Source organism: Lolium rigidum, chromosome 5, assembly GCF_022539505.1.
Source record: "Lolium rigidum isolate FL_2022 chromosome 5, APGP_CSIRO_Lrig_0.1, whole genome shotgun sequence".
Classification (NCBI taxonomy): Eukaryota; Viridiplantae; Streptophyta; class Magnoliopsida; order Poales; family Poaceae; genus Lolium; species Lolium rigidum.
The window spans coordinates 186,174,165-186,192,951 of NC_061512.1; the positions used below are offsets into that span (position 1 = coordinate 186,174,165).

The 18,787-nt window shown below is 41.8% G+C and overlaps 2 protein-coding genes across 2 annotated transcripts; one reads left to right on the forward strand and one right to left on the reverse strand.

The window, feature by feature from the left end:
- Positions 1-1,069: 1,069 nt before the first annotated feature.
- Positions 1,070-6,531, reverse strand: LOC124652901 (monoacylglycerol lipase-like). The gene is made up of 7 exons (XM_047191947.1): positions 5,993-6,531; positions 4,416-4,454; positions 4,272-4,342; positions 3,633-3,697; positions 3,445-3,537; positions 2,451-2,543; positions 1,070-1,718 (listed from the first exon to the last, which is right to left on the reverse strand). Exons 1-7 carry the CDS (start codon positions 6,403-6,405, stop codon positions 1,299-1,301), a joined length of 1,194 nt encoding a protein of 397 aa, XP_047047903.1. The 5' UTR covers positions 6,406-6,531; the 3' UTR covers positions 1,070-1,298.
- A 4,353-nt stretch (positions 6,532-10,884) lies between these two features.
- LOC124651711 (annexin D5-like) lies at positions 10,885-15,824 on the forward strand. Its single transcript, XM_047190753.1, has 7 exons — positions 10,885-11,044; positions 13,090-13,235; positions 13,449-13,667; positions 13,977-14,192; positions 14,269-14,358; positions 15,165-15,365; positions 15,470-15,824. The coding sequence occupies exons 1-6, from the start codon at positions 10,969-10,971 to the stop codon at positions 15,363-15,365; spliced, it is 948 nt and encodes a 315-aa protein (XP_047046709.1). The 5' UTR covers positions 10,885-10,968; the 3' UTR covers positions 15,470-15,824.
- The last annotated feature ends 2,963 nt before the right edge of the window (positions 15,825-18,787 follow it).

Sequence of the window (18,787 nt, forward strand, 5' to 3'; positions counted from 1 at the left end):
TGAGCGATGGTCACAGCACATACACCGATACATGAGAAGGCCATATTTGCAACCAATAAAAAAAATGTGGATCTTCACCAATTCGCAGAAATCATATAAGATTTAGCTATGCTAGCATAGTAAGTAACAAAGGAGGGACTTGAAAAAATAATTGGGACATTACCACAGGCGTAATTGACACGCCAAACAGGAAAAAAAATGCAATATATCATCTTTGTCTCCAACAGCACAAATACATATAAAAACAGAAAGATAAACACATGTCATACTGAATATGTGCACAAGCACGAGTTAAGCAGTCGCCAAGTGCTTAGCATATGCTGATGAACAAAAAGATAATCATAAAACAAGTTGTACAGACAAATAGTGATAGTAGTATGGTACACATATAATTAGTCATGGTATTGCGAAAATAGTATCATCTTTCGGTGTCATTATCTATTCTACGTCACCTTTTCGTTTCAGAAGCATCCATCATACTCTAGAATCTTACACAGGAACAAATGGCATTTGCAAGTATGTTATGTACATCACATGTTGCGAGTTAGAGTACAATCTTTGTTAGAAGTGAAAAATTCTGTAGCATTAGTTTACCTAGTACAGAACTGAAATAAGTTAATTCAACTAAGGATGCCGCATAATGAAGCATGTTGTAGTGTACTATTATGAAAATTACTCACTATAGAAAAAAATGCAAACAAAGAGAAGGATAACTTAAAAAATCCTCACCAATATTAGCAATATACTCAACAGTAAGATCATGGTGTTGTGAGTTTGAGACTAATAAAGTGTATACCCACGAACTGGATTCGTAATATATGGAGACAGAGCTACACAATTGTAGCTTTCACCTGTCATAGGGATTGGACTATTACTGGCAAGTGGCAACCCATCGAAGAACAGATAATTGTCATTACATAGAAGACCCTGCAAGACATTATCCGACAATGCACACACCAGCATTATCTCCTGGTTCTTGGTCCACACCATTACTGTCTAAATTAATAAGCTGTGCTATCAGATGGATGGTCAAGATGAACCAGAAACAATCAAGAATACCTGACTGCAATTGAGTAACCAACGACGAATTCATTCCTTTTCTTTTAAAATAATATTAACTAATTGCGTAGAATATAAATACATCATTTCTTGCATACTTACATCTCATCTGTCATACCCTTTATTAAGTAACTACACAAATACAACTACGAAAAGGCAGCAAGCAAAAAACCTCACGTATTACAATTATCTTCTTCTATAGCATGTTACAAGTGAAAGCACCTCGTAGCTGATTCATCTTACCATCCGTGGAGAGCATTAAGTCTTGAGCTCAACCAATTGATGATATCATTTGCTATATCATCCCTTTCAGGCTCAAAGAGAAGATCATGTAAATATCCGTCATATAGCTTTATAGATTTATGAGTTGACATTGATGCTTGGTAGAGTCGTTGAGATGCTCTTGGGTCAGTTATCGTGTCAGCCGTCCCGTGAAGAACTAGAAAGGGGACAGTAACTCTGCTTAAGTTTCTCTGCAAGTACGATGATATCCGGAGAATTTCATTGCCGGTTCTAACTCTAATTGGTCCAGTATACACAAGTGGGTCAGTGTACTTGATCTTCAGAGCCTCTGGATCACGGGAAACAGGAGGTCCTCTCCTATGCAAAGCACTGACTCGGTATTTTGGAGCCAACACAGAGAAGATCGGTGCAACAACCTGCCATTGAGAATAACAAAAAATATAAGCATTTCGAAACAACATCCATTTTTAGTTCATATTGTGACCACTAATAAGAAAATGGTATGGTTGTATCCTGCACTGAAATTACCAATCATACAAATATATAACACATTAAAATTACTGAGTAAATATAGGAGAGGAATACAGCGATTGTTTCAAAATAGAAATGCGATACTCAATCCTCCAGGAATTCAATAAGGTACACTCTTGTTAGAATACTGCCGCTTAAACTTCACGAAAGTTATGTAGCCAGTCTGACGAATTAAAATAATATTATGTGCATTCACACTGGTCCACACAAAAGATATAATAGCAGAACCTGTTACACTGGATTTGTCCATATATAAAAGAAGAATAACAAAATGAACCTTCCATCAATTGTTGTCACTGTTACAGTTCATTGTTACATAGTAATATGTTCAAGAAACATATATTAAAGCAGACAATGGCGGCAATTAACATGAATAATGGGTTTTAGCACAATGTAAGCATATCACTATGCATTGACATGATAAGATCATTTGAAATATAGACCTAAATCTACCCGGTGTTGCATACCACCCTACTGATTTCATTTAACGTCAAACATACGAGGATAGTATTCCGGGAGTTCGAAGGTTACAGGATGTAGAGATGTTGCTCATAAAACAAAGATCCCAACACCCCACAGCAATCACTATAAAGAAATGCAAACATTCATGTGCTTACTTTGATAATCGGATGAGATGGCTGTACGTGAATGGCTGGCGATGTCAAGATCAAACCTTCTATATTTACTTCGACAGAAGGATCTAGTGCTGCCTTTGAATGACCAGTGAACAAAAGGAATCAGAGATTCAGAGTTAGTAACTTAGTATTACGGTTATGATAAGAATCAAACAATTTTATCTAGGGGCTTGTTTGGTTGGTACCCTGGTATCCCTGCCTGGCAAAAAGTGGTGCCTGAAAGCTGCCTGGAAATCAAGTGATCCTTGCCTGGCCAGGTGAGTATAGTGTTTGGCTCGAGTCCTGGATCTGGGTAAATGTGTAGAAGAGAAAGGAGTGTATTCTACCTGAGAAACGTATAATCCGTAGTACACTTTCGTTTTCCATAAAGTAACCCAATATCCATTACTAACAGACCGACCGTAAACACTCACGAGAAAAGACAAAAAAAAATATAGAAAACTAGCAGGTAGTCCAACTGATAGCTCCATGGAGAAGAAAAGTAGATGGACGAAGAGATTGGGGCTTGTATTGACCGTGGGGAGGTAGGGCTTGTCCGGTGCTGAAAGCCACAGCCCACAGCGGCCTGGGGCTGCACAAGTCCATGGCGGACAGAGCCACGATCAGCCGCGATGGCGGACAGAACAGTCAACGGCCATCAGGCAGAAAAGTCTCCTCACATTGGCCTGAGTACAGGGAGAGGGCAGGGCAACGAGAATAAGGCAGCAGCTGGAGTCTGGGTGTTACTGAAAGAAAGAATGGGGTTGCTACTCTTGCCTAATGGGGTGGGATTTGTAATCCCAGAATGCCGTGCAGGACCCAGGAACTCCAAATCAATTGCCTGGTCCAGGCTATCTAAGCTGCCAGGTCATCCAGGCCAGGCCACCAGCTATTTCTTCATGTTACCAACCAAACAACCTTCAGGCAGATCTCAGGGAGGCCCCAGGCCAGGCACGGAGTAGCCAGGATGCCAACCAAATAAGCTCTAACTGCATACCTTCAAAACAATAGCTCCACCTGTGGAATGGCCAAATAAGAAGCATGGCAAACCATGGTTTTCTTCCAACACAACATCCTCCAAGAATTCTTTCTGCGCACAAAGAAACTTTCATTAGTTCAAGGAAGCCCAGATATAAAAGAAACTATGAGTTGAAGTCTATAGCTACGGGCTTCAAGAAACAGTACCAAGTCACCAACAGCATGATCAAGCGATGAAACATAACCGTGCGCCCCATCACTTCCGCCATGTCCTTGGGAGAACAGAAAAAATACAACTTCAAAATCAGATCGACTCCGAACGCATGCAGAGAAGGAAAAGGGCTGAGAATGACAACCAGTTCGCTCATTTACAAGATGAAAGTAAAATAGCAATAGGAGGAAAATTTCATTAAAATCATAAATCAAACAGAAGAAACATTTTGCATATTGGTCCATCCTGTGGCATGCATTTATGAAATTAATTAGGTTTACTTATATTGGATAATCGCATACAAAACTGGCATGGCAGCAAGTATCCTGCGACTACTAAGTTCATCGGTAGATAAAATTGAGCAATACAATAGCCATCTAGATTACGAGCTCCACTTTCTATTGTGTTGTTGATCTAGTTTGAAGATCTTACAACACTATCCCATTTTACACAAATCCTTTTATGGCCGGAGGGAGTACTAGTTTGAAGATCTTGCAATCTTAAACCACAGTGAACTTTGTAGTTAGTACTAGTTGTAGAGATTACAAGAATGATTTGTGGAATCGTTATCAAATCACCAAAAGCAGTAAGCAGGTCAAATCTGAGCCCCAGCATATGACAGTAACAAAACTCACCAATCCAGTCCATTGCATAAACTTTAAGCCCTTGATCATTCAACAACTTTGCAAAATGGTTGTATCTTCCACTGCGGGACACTCACTGCTGTCAGCAAAACTTACTAGGGAAATCCATCTTGGCATATCGATGTATGTAGATACCTATGCTCATTCAGACCATGTAGCAGAACAACTACGCCCCTGCAAGATATGAAAAGCAAAAAAAAAAGTCCAGATTATTGTCTAAAGAAAACTATATGGAAAATTATTCAGTGGATCAAGTAGTTAAACCTGAGAATGGTTCCAGTGTAACCGGGTTGGATGGTTTAGTTTTTAATAATGGGTTTGATTAACTACGGTGGGAATGGGCCTAGTCTGTCGGCAGTTGGGTTCAGTTTGGGTTCGTGAGGTAAACAGTTGGGTTTGGCTGGTTATGGGTCCAAACAGTTCCAGGTTGAACTGATTCAAACTTTGCTTAAGGCCCGGTTTTTTGGGACTGGTCTAGCCAGGCAGTTTTGTTTTTGTTCATCGCCTGGGCACGAAAAGAGCCTATGGCCAGGCCGTGCTTCCTTGCATGTCGCGTGCATGTGGCTTTTTGTTTACAAAACGAGGTAGCTTTGTTCTGCATGCTTGCTTTAGGCCTTGACTAGCTAGCCACCACCGGCAAATTGTAGTTAAAAATATAAAGCATGCAGTACCAGTATTGACTGTCTAAATATGATATATGCGCTCTCCTGTTTTTATGAGCTACAAATGAATTTTTGTTGTCAAGTAATTTACATTTGCATTAATATATCACGAGTTCTAGGTCCAAGTACCCCCAACACTGAACAAAAATTGTAGCATTAGTGGGCAAGTTGTCACCAATCATGAAGTAGTCTCTTCCCTGATACAATATGCTTCTACTCTGGGAGATAATGGCCGAAAAAGGCCAAAAGGCAAAATTCAGGAGTTAGGACAGCAGTTGTTATAGCTATGTTCAGGTTGCTACTTTCACTTTTTAAGTTCCCATAGAAGTTTTTCTTCGTTTTTTTTGGAGATATATGTAAACTTTTATCTGAGGCAACAACAAAATGTTAGTTACACCTTGCAACTTGGTGAGCAATACTTCTGAGAAATTTAAAACTCAAAAAGATCATCAGCTAGTGCTTTCGTCAATATCTGCAGTTCCAGTTCCGTGAATCGAGCAATACAGGTCGTACTGGTCTAATAGTGATGCACCACCAACAATGCTAAACATTGCTGTCCAAAGCAATAAAAATGTCCAACCACAAGCAACGCCCTGGTTTAGTATAGCAAGCCGGCCATCCCTGAACATTAGCTACTCTTATGGTTGGTAAACGACATACTAGTAGTATTTGCCATGCAATCCACCATCTCCCCGCTGTCCAATCCCACACGCGTGCAAGGAACAGACAAGCTTACACTCTCAGTAGAATATTCTGAGATTCTCACATGCTTCCCTACTAGTATAAGACAACGGATGGAACCCCAAGACAAAAATATGCTCCGGTATTACGCATCACTCGATGGTACCAACACAGATCAAATCAAATCAAATCGCGCCAAAATTAACATGGGCGCGCGCGGCACAGATCGAATCATCTCCAGCGACGGAAAAACATGCACGCATATTGCCACGAGAGCGTCAAAGCAGCGAACAGCAAGCGCGCGCCGCGGCTAGGCAAATAAAATCGATCTTACGATAGATAACGAATATTAAGGAGGCGCGCGGATACCTGAGGGGGTCGGCGGCGGCGGGAGTCCACGACTGCGTGAAGAGCGTGTCCCCCCTGGCCGTCTCGAACACGGCGAACTCCCTCCTGCTCCGCCCCGTCCCCGCCTCCTCCGCCTCCTCCTGCAGCCTCCGGATCGCAATCTCCCGCCTCACCGCGGCGTCCATCTCCTCCGCGCCCCTCCACCACCTCCTCTCCTCCTCCCCCTTCTCGGCCGCGGCCGCCATCTCCGACGCGCGCGGCGCAGCGAGGCAGAGCCGCCTCGGCGGCGGCGGCGGCTGGCCCCGCGCCCTCGCCGCGACAGGCAGAGCGACGACGAACCGCACCGCTGCCGACAACCGCGGCGGCGGCGGCGGCGGCGGCGGACGGAGGGAGGGGAGCGCCCTGCCCGCCGGCGAGGCCGCGGGGGGCCACATGTCGGCCGAGCGCCGCTCCGAGGAGGAGAACCCGGTGGCGGAAACGGTCGGTTTGAATGGAACGACGGGGCGAGAGGGATCTGGCAATGGACGCGGTCGCTTCTGGAGAAATCCCGTCGTCAAATCTTTTTCTCGGTCTCTTCTTCGTCCCGATTTTTATATTTAGCGAGTACGAAGGTAGGCGAAGTTTTACGTTCATCGTGGCACTTGGTCTAACGCAGAGAGTGCTGCGCTGGAAGCGTACGGTATGCACGCTGGCAGTGGAAGCGCGTGGAGGCGCACCCGCACGTATGCGGTGCACGGCGAGCTGGCTTGGACCGGGTGCAGGAGCAATGAAAATGAGTTAAAAGTCTCCTCCAATTTGCAAACAAAAAATGAGTTTAAAGGAAAACTTTATTCAGCGGCCGGCTAGAACTTATGCATCTCTCCTTTCTGGTTTTTTTACACGCGTCCTACACATTTTTCTCGCTGGGCGGTGTCGTCGCTTTTCCGTTGACCCGCCGAGCAGTGGCGGAGCGTGAACAAAAAGAAAGCATGGGCAGATTGTACCTTTTGGGAACTTTTTTTAACTATGCACCCAAATTATCCTGTAATTTCAAGTTCTATTTAATATAATTATAGATGATTTTCAAGCTTGAAATGCACTTAATTTGTTGATTTACGACGAATAGACCTAGCAGTAAGTGAGGGAATTTTTTTGGCCAAGGTCTAGTGATAATTTCTTGATTCATGTAGGAATTGGTACGGTAAGAGACTTCTAGTTCTATTTATAACAAAAGAAATCTGACCCAAGTGAATAAGTTGATGGCCCAAGCCCCAAGTAAAACAAATTGTAATCTACTGCTAGGTGTTGTACTACCCAGCAGGACCCATCCTGCATGCCAACACTTGATCGATTTGTACACCCAACACTGTATACAACAATCAATCAATGCGCTGAGTTGTGGAAGCAAATGGGGGATGAGAACCATCACGGTCTATTTCTCCTTGCTCCGTTCTGCTTGATTACATGTAGGAAAAAGAAGACGCCGATGAAGAATATGGATAGAAAAATACTTGCACAACTTTTTCAAGGGGGGCAGTAGCCCAGGTTCGCCTCCAAGGCGCTTCGCTAGTGTCGCCAAGGGAGCTCCTCCGTCTATGCTGCTAGCCCGCCCCTACTCCTCCATGCAGGCTCTGTCACCGCCTCTTCTTCGGCTCCTCCGCTCCACACCCTCCACTTGGCGCCACCGCTGCAGCTCCTCCAAGTTGGCACCCAGTCATCGAACGTTGATCCCAACCATCTCATGTAGCCTCCCGTCCGCTTGCCCTCGAAGCTCCTCGAGGAAGACTCCACAGCGCATGCACCGACCCAATGTCATGACACCTCTCTTGTGCTCCCTTTCCAACCAAGAGTTCCACCACAAAAGGATTTGGTCGTGGTTGATTTGAGTTTTGATCCGTCATGGTTGACTCTCCGTTGATGAATAACAATCAGTTTTGATTGATTGCATGTGTCCACCAATATTTTGCTGATTGATAATGGGTTGGACCCTTATGCAGTGTTTAATAATTCAATTCATTTTAATCACGGTGTTGATATATCACTAAAAATAAATTGATCTTATAAAACTATGGTTTTCATGAAGATAATAATGAAGTGAGGAATTAAGGCCACCTAAGACAAACAAAATTTTGGAGGTGAAGCACATTAGTAGTCGGTGCCTCATTTTGTTCTCCATTTCCCCTTTCTCCTTGGAACCTTTTTCTCCACCAAAATAAATAAAAAAACATGCCTAAAACACATTTTTGTCATTATGGTCTCTCCATGTGCATTCACTCTTCCTTATCTTCATGATGTTGGCCTTTCACATGTCTATGTTCCTCCTTTTCTCATCACCTCCCTTCTACTTCATTGTGACCGACTTTTCCTCCTCCGTTACAAGATGTAGGATGTAGAGATATGCCTACGTGTCTCTAGCATATGTATCTACATGTTCAACCCCATAATTATCTTTTCTTTGTCATGTCAAAGTTTTCATATGCCATTTCTCGTATGTTCATCGGTGTCATATTTGTCAGGTCCCTACTTCCACATTACCAACATTTTTTAAATGAAGGATGGGGAGAGAAGAGTTGTGACGGAGCAAAACAATGACAAGAGTCGCACAAAGAGAAGCACATGCTAGTCAACAAACTTAAGATTTCTCCATCATGCAAAAATCTTAATTATCTTATACTCGTTGGATCTAAGTAAATAATAGCATTACTTGCATTTGAGAACGTATCGATGTATGTTGCAACAAAGAAAGATTGTGCCTAAAGAAAAATGATATTTCCGAATAAGAGGAGATTGATCAATGTTGTTTACCCTTACTAGTATCATCTTTTGCAATTTCTTAATTTTGTATTTCCTACACAAAAAAACATCGGCATTTTGGCAGCACCATTACATTTTGTTTGGTACTTATCTTCGACTTGCCCCATTCAAGTGTTGAAATGGGGGCACCCATGTTTTTTCGAAGAAAATATGCACCATGCAAAAAGTACCTTTTTCACATCAACAATCTTCTTAATGTTCATTTAGAGAAATCTAACAATTTGTTGGTTACTTGCACGTATAGATTGTCCATATCATTCACCAATAGTATACTATCATGTACTTTTAGTATGTGTATCCTTGGAGCTTCTGCATATGGCAGTTGTCAGTTGATCCATACTCACACAAACTTACTCGCTCTTATTCTTCATGAAAACTTGCTTGAAACATGTTATCACTATATAAACATGATTGGATATGCTCTTATATAGGGAAAGTTTGGAATGCAAGACTTCCGTTTGGTATGGAGTGTAATTTTTTTAGAATTCTCTGCATGAACATAAATTCATTGTATTTTCCCATTGCAAAGTCCAATATCTCTCTCTCTCTTTCTCTCTCTCCCCCTCTCCCTCTCCCTCTCCCTCTCTCTCCCTCTCCCTCTCCCTCTCCCTCCCTCTCCCTCTCCCCCTCTTCAATTCGATCTGTATGCACCCCTAGTCTTCAGGGCCGGCTATATGTTTTGTTGGGCCCTAGGGCAAGGTGACGATAGGGTCCCATAAGACTAATATACATGTACGGTATCAAGATAAATATAGATATATATGTGTCTTTTTACTTGGAAAGTATTAAAAATAAAATTCATGTCTTGTTTTACTTGGAAAATATTAATTAAAAACTAATATTCAACCATACATTCGTAGTTTGAGATGTCTATAAACTAACTGTTAAGCACTTAAGCAATGTCAAATAACAATAGAAAGACAAATGTAGTAGCAAAATAAAACAAGTAGCATTCCGTGCTAATTTTATTACCTCAAATAAAACTAAATTCCAATGACTCCATCAACAATAATGCTTCAGTGCTTCACAAAAAAAACCTTTGAGCATTTCTGGATGCAAAGTCACAAAACCGCATCTTCTCTTCTACTTGTTGCTGGAAAATAGCTATTTAAAGAACCTCTTTATGATTCAATAAGTTGATTTACTCGTTTCTTTCATTCCTTTTCTTAGCTCGGACTTATAATTCAGCACTGTGACACCTATAAATATGAAGAAATTAGCTAACTGGCATCACATAAGATGCATCTCTCACAATGTTTACATAGAAACAAAAAAATCGATCGCTAAACAATTAACACCCCCCTCTCTCACACACACACACACACAGAAACTTCACCATTGTCTACCCCGTGGTATAATTTACCATGGTTATCTAGTGGTGAGAGTGTGTTTCCGGATGTTTTAGCAATACATATACATATGCAATTCCGATCACTAAACAATTAAGAATTAACAAGAATCTACATACTAAAGAAAAAGTGGTACTGGGAGGTCGGAGCCGATCTCCACTTACGCACTTCTATGCCGATTGGGAGTGGGAGTACAGGCGAGGCGATTGGACCGGGGATTCAATCGTTTGAAGAAGAGAAGGGAGATGGAGTCGACTGCGTCCCCCCACCCCCCTATGAAGCCTGGGTGCCTTTCTTTCGTTTCCTGATGGCTACGTCCCTCGTCGGGTGGGCCTTTTCAAGAATTTCGTTTAGCGTAACAAGTAGAAGAGAATATGCGGTGCCGGGCCCTTGGGCATTGCCCATGGTTGTCTAGGGCCAGAGCCGTCCTGCTAGCCGTTTGTACTACCTCTCTTCATAAAAGGTTGCAAGTTTATTTAAATTTAAATACTATATTTAGACTTTGTTTAATGCATAAATACATTAAAATTTAGTTAATTTTTTTGATATTTTTAATGGTTCGTTGTTCATTTTGTCGTCGCGTATTTGGCATTTCTCAGGCGTGGAGGTCTGCCGGGTTCCCTGTCCATCGGCCGTCCGAGCACGTACGCGACGTGGAGGTCGACCGTGACCCGGCACCAAGAATGGCTAGACCTGGTCCATCGTTCCCCACTTACAAAGAAGACCTAAAAAGAAGAAGAAGGTAACCGAAATCGCGTAACCATCCGTCCGCAAATCATTCTCCCTCAGCTCCCTTGACCAAGCAAATCGAATCGAATCGCCGGGAGCGGGAGAGCGCATCCAACTCCGCCGGCAATGGCGAGCCTCACCTTGCCGCCGGCGCCTCCCAACCCCCGCCAGGACGCCATCGACCTCCACAAGGCCTTCAAAGGTCCGTGCCTTCCCCCTCTCCGATTTCCCCGCCGCAATCGCGCTTTTGGATAAGGATCGATTTCGGGTCAACGCGGCCACGGGAGGCTTGCGTCATGCCATATGGGTTTTCAACGATTGCCGTTTCGTTCGAAGCGATTTGTTCGATATCGAATAATAGTTGCCCATCTTCGGATGAGTTTGTTGTGCTGGATAGTCTTCACATGAGTTGAGCACTTGTTCCAGGTGGAAATTGCTGTTCCAGACCAGGGGCTGCGTGGATTGAATTCAGTGGTCAAAAGGAACGTTGGTCTCTTAGATTTATTTTTGTCGTGTAAAAATGTATGTTCCAATGAATAAGGCTTAATTTTTTTCTAAAAGTCAAGCCAAATAAAGTTTGGCCAAACTTTTAGGAAATTCTATCAACAAATATGGTATTCTGTAGATATCATATGAAAATATATTTAATGATGTATCTAATGATGTTGATTTTATATTTTGCATGTTAATGATATTTTTTTGTTAAAACTTGGTCAAACTTGTACATGGTTTGACTTTTCAAAAATAATACAAGCCTTTATTCATTGGAATGGACTTAGTACTATTGAAGTGTTCTTGTTGGATGTGGATTTGTTGTTAAGAGCTAGAGCGCCGGAGGTTGAAATATCTAGATGTTAGGATGGACCGTGAGTCGGAGATTGGGACATTTTTCAGGGGTGCGGTGATGGTAACTGCAGTACTGTGCCCGCTGGGAACATGTAGCTTGACCTGCTCGAATTTGGAGTCAAGTGGCCTGATAATAAGGACGAGTCCCGTCTCAGGCAGACCATTCTTCCTGCAAAAGTGCAAAGCCATGTAGTAATTGCTGGTTACTGGAGTAATTCAGCCTTCAATGCCGCTGCTGATAGATAACATCAAGGAAGAGATCAGATTATGGGCTCAGGCAGGAGCCCAGGGGTTAAGGCTGGTTCTGCCATCCACTTTGGATGTGCACTGATGTATAGGTTTAATAACATGTAATCTTGCCTCCTAGGAGGATGTAAACAAAACTCTACCTTTTCAATGAAATTGTCCTTTGCGTTTCCTCGAAAAAAAAAACTCGAGTAATTCATATTTCCGGATTGCTAGGATTTTTTTTTAATCAAGGTTAGAAGAAATAAAAATTAGATTGTGGGCAATATTTGTGGAATGATGTCCTGTAAAATATTGGTGATCACTGATATTCTGGTTCACAAGTTGATATATATTGTTGCCTCTTGAATTTTCATTTCTTTTATTATCAAATTCCTTCTTGTCCCTTCCATTTGTGTGTCCCCTCCCCTTAATCATCCCAGCCGTTCCCGTGTGTTCAGAATAACTCAGAATTAAAATTCTCAACTGCTAAGGGCCCCCATAGAAGGCTCAGCATCCGATGAAGGTGCTTTCAAGAATTTATTTGTTATGGATGACACCTACTACCTATGACATAATGGTGCTATAGTTGTTTACGGAGCAGTGTAGTTGTAACCATTCAAGTAGCCCCTTACTCTGTTAGTACCATGACTAGTCGACTTGCACTCATTACGACCATGGTATTTGAGTTGTGAACCCTGGTACATTACATATAACAATACTTGAGCAGCAACTCTGTAGTAATCTGCAATTTAGTGTAAAACATGTGCATGTTAATGTTCCATTTAAGATGGCAAGATAGTACTTCCACTTGAGAGGCCAAAGGTACCATTTTCAGTTAGTGACCATTATGGTTTATTATGGTATCAATACAACATAAGTTTGTTTTATACGGCACCTGTATGAATGTTACTGTGTCTGTAAACTACGTTATTCTTCAGGTAGGTCAGGAGTTAATAAATATGCTGTAGTAATGCCTGGTTGCTGTAATCAAGTGAGAATCAGAAGTGAAGAAAGTTGCTTCAGCGATTTACTGGTCTGCAGAAACTAAACATTCTAACTTAAAATGATAAAGTTCATTCAATCTTCATTATCTGTTTTCTTTATTAGTAAGTAATCCTTTAGGTGCTGTCATGCTGATTATGATTTATTTTTCACTTGGTTGCTGTCTTACAGGGTTTGGGTGTGATAGTACAGCAGTTTCAAATATACTTGCTCACCGTGACTCAATGCAACGTGGATACATTCAACATGAATTCAAGACTATGTATTCTGAGGAACTTTCGCGTCGTATATCATCTGAACTCAGTGGAAACCACAAGGTATTGGAAACTACAAAATTAATCATTATTGAATGATAAATCAAATCATTGCACAATTACACTAGCTGAAGTGGTATGCTTAATTAGATATTACTACGTATTCACTTAGTAGAAGTACTGATTTGCGTGGTGTATTAGCCAAAGCTGTGTTTCTTCAGTTGTGTGTATGGTTGACTTACTCCGATATGGCTAACCTTGTGGTTATGATTTCAGAAAGCAATGTTGCTCTGGATTCTTGATCCTGCTGGACGTGATGCAACTGTTTTGAGAGATGCTCTGAGTGTTGAAGCTCCTGATCTGAGAGCAGCTACTGATATAATATGTTCCAGGACACCATCACAGCTGCAAATAATGAAACAGACATATTATGCCAAGTTTGGTACCTATCTTGAGCATGACATTGGTCAGCAAACTTCTGGTGATCATCAGAAGGTTTTATTTCTCAACTTGTTTAACTTCTTCGTCTGATGCAAACAAGTTGAAAGACATTTAGATTGTTTACTTCCCTATTCATATTTGTATTCATACATATCATTTCTTGAAACACAGAATTTAATGCGTTCTTGAGAATATTGCAGTTACTAAATGCTATCTTGATATCATTTTGTAATTCCTCTTTACATGTTGATATCAATGTGATCTGTGCACTGGCTTTCTTACAATTTGGACAGGTATATTTATTAAGTATACCTGTCCAAATTGTACCTTTTGTGCTAATTAGTGATGTAATGTATATTTCAGATCTTACTAGCCTATTTGGGCATTCCACGCTATGAAGGCCCTGAGGTTGATCCCACTATAGTGACACATGACGCAAAGGACCTGTACAAAGCTGGTGAGAAAAAGCTTGGCACAGATGAGAAAACCTTCATTCGTATCTTCACTGAACGCAGCTGGGCACACATGGCAGCTGTTGCTTCTGCTTACCACCACATGTATGATCGATCGTTAGAGAAGGTAAGACTTCTGCCTTTCCATTTACATTTTGGTGTTCTCCTGGTGTGTAATAACGAATTTCCTTTACTGATGGTAGGTTGTCAAGAATGAAACATCTGGAAATTTTGAAGTTGCACTGATAACTATCCTCAGATGTGCTGAGAATCCAGCGAAGTATTTTGCTAAGGTATCTCAATCATGCTGTCCTCAGATTAAAATATGTAAATATAATTTGTTTGATTGCCAGAGGCAAGTCATACTCTTTAGTTCTTGTGTTTGATAAAGTCAAGATTTTTACGCTGCATGAATTATAATTCAACCTTTTCATGTTACAAAATTACTTTTCAAGATCTGGAGAATCAATATCACTTGTTCCGTAATATACTGTGTATGAAGCCTGCAGGGTTCAACTCTGGAGTATTCTTTCTTTACTTCTTCTGTGTTTCCTACTTTCAGTTAATATCTAGTTAATCCCAATGAGATATGTTGTGCAAATACTTTCAAGTAGGCACATGGCTAGATTGATTCGGTATGTTTGGTGCCCAACGTCCCATTGTACTCTACTATAACCAGTAGTGGAGCTACAACTTTTGGAACCAGGGTGCCTAGAGGGTGCATCAACAAATAAAAAACATTTTTAGGGGTACATATGTGGTGCGAAAATGGCATTTTACAAAAAATTGTTTTTCCACCAAGGGTCCTGTGCACTCACATAGCTTGTTCTAGATCCGCCACTGTCTGTAACTGCGCTAGCTGCATTATTTATCTAGGCTGAACACCACCAGTATGATTGATACGGGAATATGCTACAGACTGCCTCCATGAATGCTATTATCTTCCATGCAGTGGTTGTGCTCCAGAACTGACTGATATACCTAAAAGTTGTGTCATATTTATTATTCTCTTCTCAGGACATCTTTTTTTGGGCGTGTTGATCTCTGTTCTCTTGCTTTGGTATTTATCTTGTATTTTGTGTGAATAATGTTAATACAGGCATTAAGGAAGTCCATGAAAGGTCTAGGTACTGACGACAGGACACTTATAAGGATTGTGGTGACGAGGACTGAGATTGATATGCAGTATATCAAGGCAGAATACTACAAGAAATACAAAAAGCCGTTAAGTGATGCTATCCATTCTGAAACATCAGGGAGTTATCGGACGTTCCTGCTCTCGCTTGTTGGTAGCCACTAGGTATGTTGTGTGATGCTACTATCTTTCCTTCACCAGGTTAGAGATAAAGATGGTAGTGCTCATACTGACCTCTTGTTTTATCTTCTGCTCATTGAACTTCTCAGGCTATGTTCTACGGCCAGACATGCTGCTTTGCATTACTTTACCTAAATGCAGCGACTCTACCCGGACAATCATCATGGATTCACGGTGTACTGAGTCTTGCTGACAACTATTTATGCTTGCTCTCGTTTATTCTTGCTGACAACTATTTATGCTTGCTCTCATTTATTATCTTTGCCTAAAGTGTGTGTATATATGATTCGTATCTGGGGACCCTTGTGCGGTTGCTGCTTGCTGGTGTTGGTGGTTCACTGTTACTTGGTTTGGTGATTGTATTCGGTTGTGCTATTATTAACTGTAGTGAGCACTGTATTTTTCTTCATTGAAAAAAGAGTGAAGATGGAGTTCGTAGTGTTATTTACGTTATTATATAAAGTAGTTAACACCCGGGCTCAAGCTATAATAGTTGCACCCTCCATAAGGTGCGCGAGGTCCAGATGCAAAAGCAAGGTGTTTACTTGTAAACACCATCTTCTACGGGGTTGAAATCACACAGGTGGGCGGTGCTGGCAAAACTACAGCGACTGCTTTTGCTACCCCTTAGGCTGCTCATAGTGGGGAGTAACTTAGACTACTAGTAACATATGCCATGTTACTAGTCTAGGTTACTACCTTCATAGTGGGTAGTAACTTATATGTGGTGTCATGCATGTATCATTTATTATGTTGTAGACTCATCTTGCCTTGAGGTGTGTGATGTTATGGTAACATAGCTAGTTACCACCTCACTCTCTTTCTTCATTTATTAGCATGCCATGTCACCAAAATGCCTTGAGATATGTGATGTTACTAGCTATGTTACTCCCACTATGAGCAGTCTTAGCTAGATTCGAACAGGATGAGGTCCAACCTTTTGCCGGGAATGTTGACGGCTTGTTGCCAAGTGGCGCCACCTCTTCTCTGCGCCTAGACTGCTGCCTATATAGCCTTCTCTCCGACAGTTCAAAGTCACAGGCAATCATATTTTGGTTCTCTCCGACAGTTCAAAGTAACAGGCAATCATATTTTGGTGGATTACTTTGCATGCACACATGGCATATTTGGTAATAACTGCACAATTAGCTTTCTTTTTCTTTGAAGTGGAGTACAATGAATGCACACATGGCATATTTGGGTCACGATTAACTTTGTTCAGTTAACCTTCTTTTTTTCTTTGAGGTGGAGTACTTTGTATGCACACATGGCATATTTGGATTGCGACTTTTTATTTGGTTTATGACTATTTTGCACAATTAACCTTTGATGAATTGTGGGTGCCACGAAATGTCCTGCAAACAAAATGACGAGTGTGGCAGATTTTGCAAGAATTTCAATTGATCCTATGGCATGCACAACGTATGGCTAAGAAAGTGGCAAATCATATGTGTTGCCAATAGTAAATTTTCAAAAGGCTAAGGTTGTACCCCCAAGCCACAAACCACTATAGATTTAACCGTCAAAAATAGCGATGACAATGAATGCTAGGAGAGAAGTAGTAGTGGTTTCATTGTTGGATAGGTAAGACGCATGCAACTGAGCTACTAGAACATTCTTCACTTAAGACAAATGTTACGGAAAAATGTTGTTGAAACCATATAACAACCATTGTAGGAACAGACATATGTAGCATCCGAATGAGCATGTAATTACTATATACCTACAAATGGTTCGTACAAAGACAATAGTTGATGTGAAATCGCGCAGGAATGGTAATATAAGATTGTATGTCAATGTTGACTAGTTATCGCTGTCGGACCAGGTGATGGCCAGTTCACCAACGTTTTGATCAAGCCCCAATGCATTCCAAACAGTTGGTGAGGCGTCCACGATGTTGTTTTGGCAGGGCGGCTCGTAGTTGTGTTCATCGTCACAACCATACACGGAATCACACTCGTCCACCACCTTTGCATACACGGAGTTGCCGTTGGCAGTGATCTTGTTGTGGTGTCCACAACGGGCCATGTTCTTGAACCAGCCGGTGGAGAGAGCAACGACCATCTCCTCATCGTTGTGGAAAGCGTTGTCACATTCCGGGGGACCACCACTATCCTTGCCCTTCTCAAAGTTGTTGAGTGTCAAGATGGCTTTGGTGCTCGATGTCTTACCATCCTCGCAACAGTTTGGGTCGTTGCTTCTCTCGCAGTTGCCAGACTTTCCCGGTAGGTAGCCACTGGCATGGTAGACGCCCAGGCTAGGACGGAGAGCTGATGCGATGTGGGAGGTGGCGTGGCCATCTTTGCTTACCATATTTGATCACGTCCTCGGTTCAGTAGGATCATCTCCTCCCTCCGTCTGTGCTATGTTGATGCTAACTGTTATCCATGCTTATGATGTTCATTGCGATCTCATTAGGCAATGATTAGACTCTAAGGTGCATGGTAGCAGCGAATCAAAGTGTGTGGACATGTAAGTACTGTGCATTTATCTTGTTTCGCTAGCTCCACTCACCTTCATACTATATGAGGCTGCAATTTTGAGTTCTCTTAGGCCAATGATTCAAATGTAATCCAAATCAAGGGACAGAGTAAGTGAATCGTGTGCATAGTACTAATAGTAATGGTTAGCAATGAACTAGGTTCACTCACTTTGTCCCTGTGATTTGTGTGTCTAATTTTAGAATGAGGCCCAATTTTTTTTTGTAATGGCCGATGATTAAGCTTAGTTATCATGTTAGTCCCACGATGATTCTATCTAACTTATCAATCTTTGCGATGAGCGGAACGAAGTGCACCATTTTCAGCTTCTCGCAGGACAAAGGCAGATTGAGGTATGTGGGGGGGAAGCCTTCCACCCTGCATGGATTCCATGGAATGCAAGGCCAAAGTAGCCGAAATTATTGAGCACCTAAGCAAAACGCATTGCTTTACACAGTTCTCCATTTTTTACCAGCAAGATGCGCCTGTAAACAGAGGCGGAGCTACATGTATCCAAGGGGATACACGTGCTCCAGGGTAAAAAAATATTTTACCTTGATACATGATTAGTGCACCCTATTGAGCCAAATCAGCTCATATTACTAGGTTGTGCACCCCGAATAAGTTTGGTCTAGCTCCGCCACTGCCTGTAAATTGCCGGAAGGTGTACCTTGTCTAGAGCGTAATACCATCGACTGGTGTCTGGTGTTAGTGTGAGAAGTGTAGCAAACATTATGCCACAGGATGAACTGACCTTTACGTAGTGATCAAGTAGGTGCTGAGCATCAAATTGTGTACCGACTTTTTTCTGTGCAAGAGACGCACCTGTTATTTGGCATTTGAGATGTATAAAACGCTTTCCTATATAAATCACATCTATAGCCGTGCAATTGTGCAAAAAATGCAATGACACATATAGGTTTTACT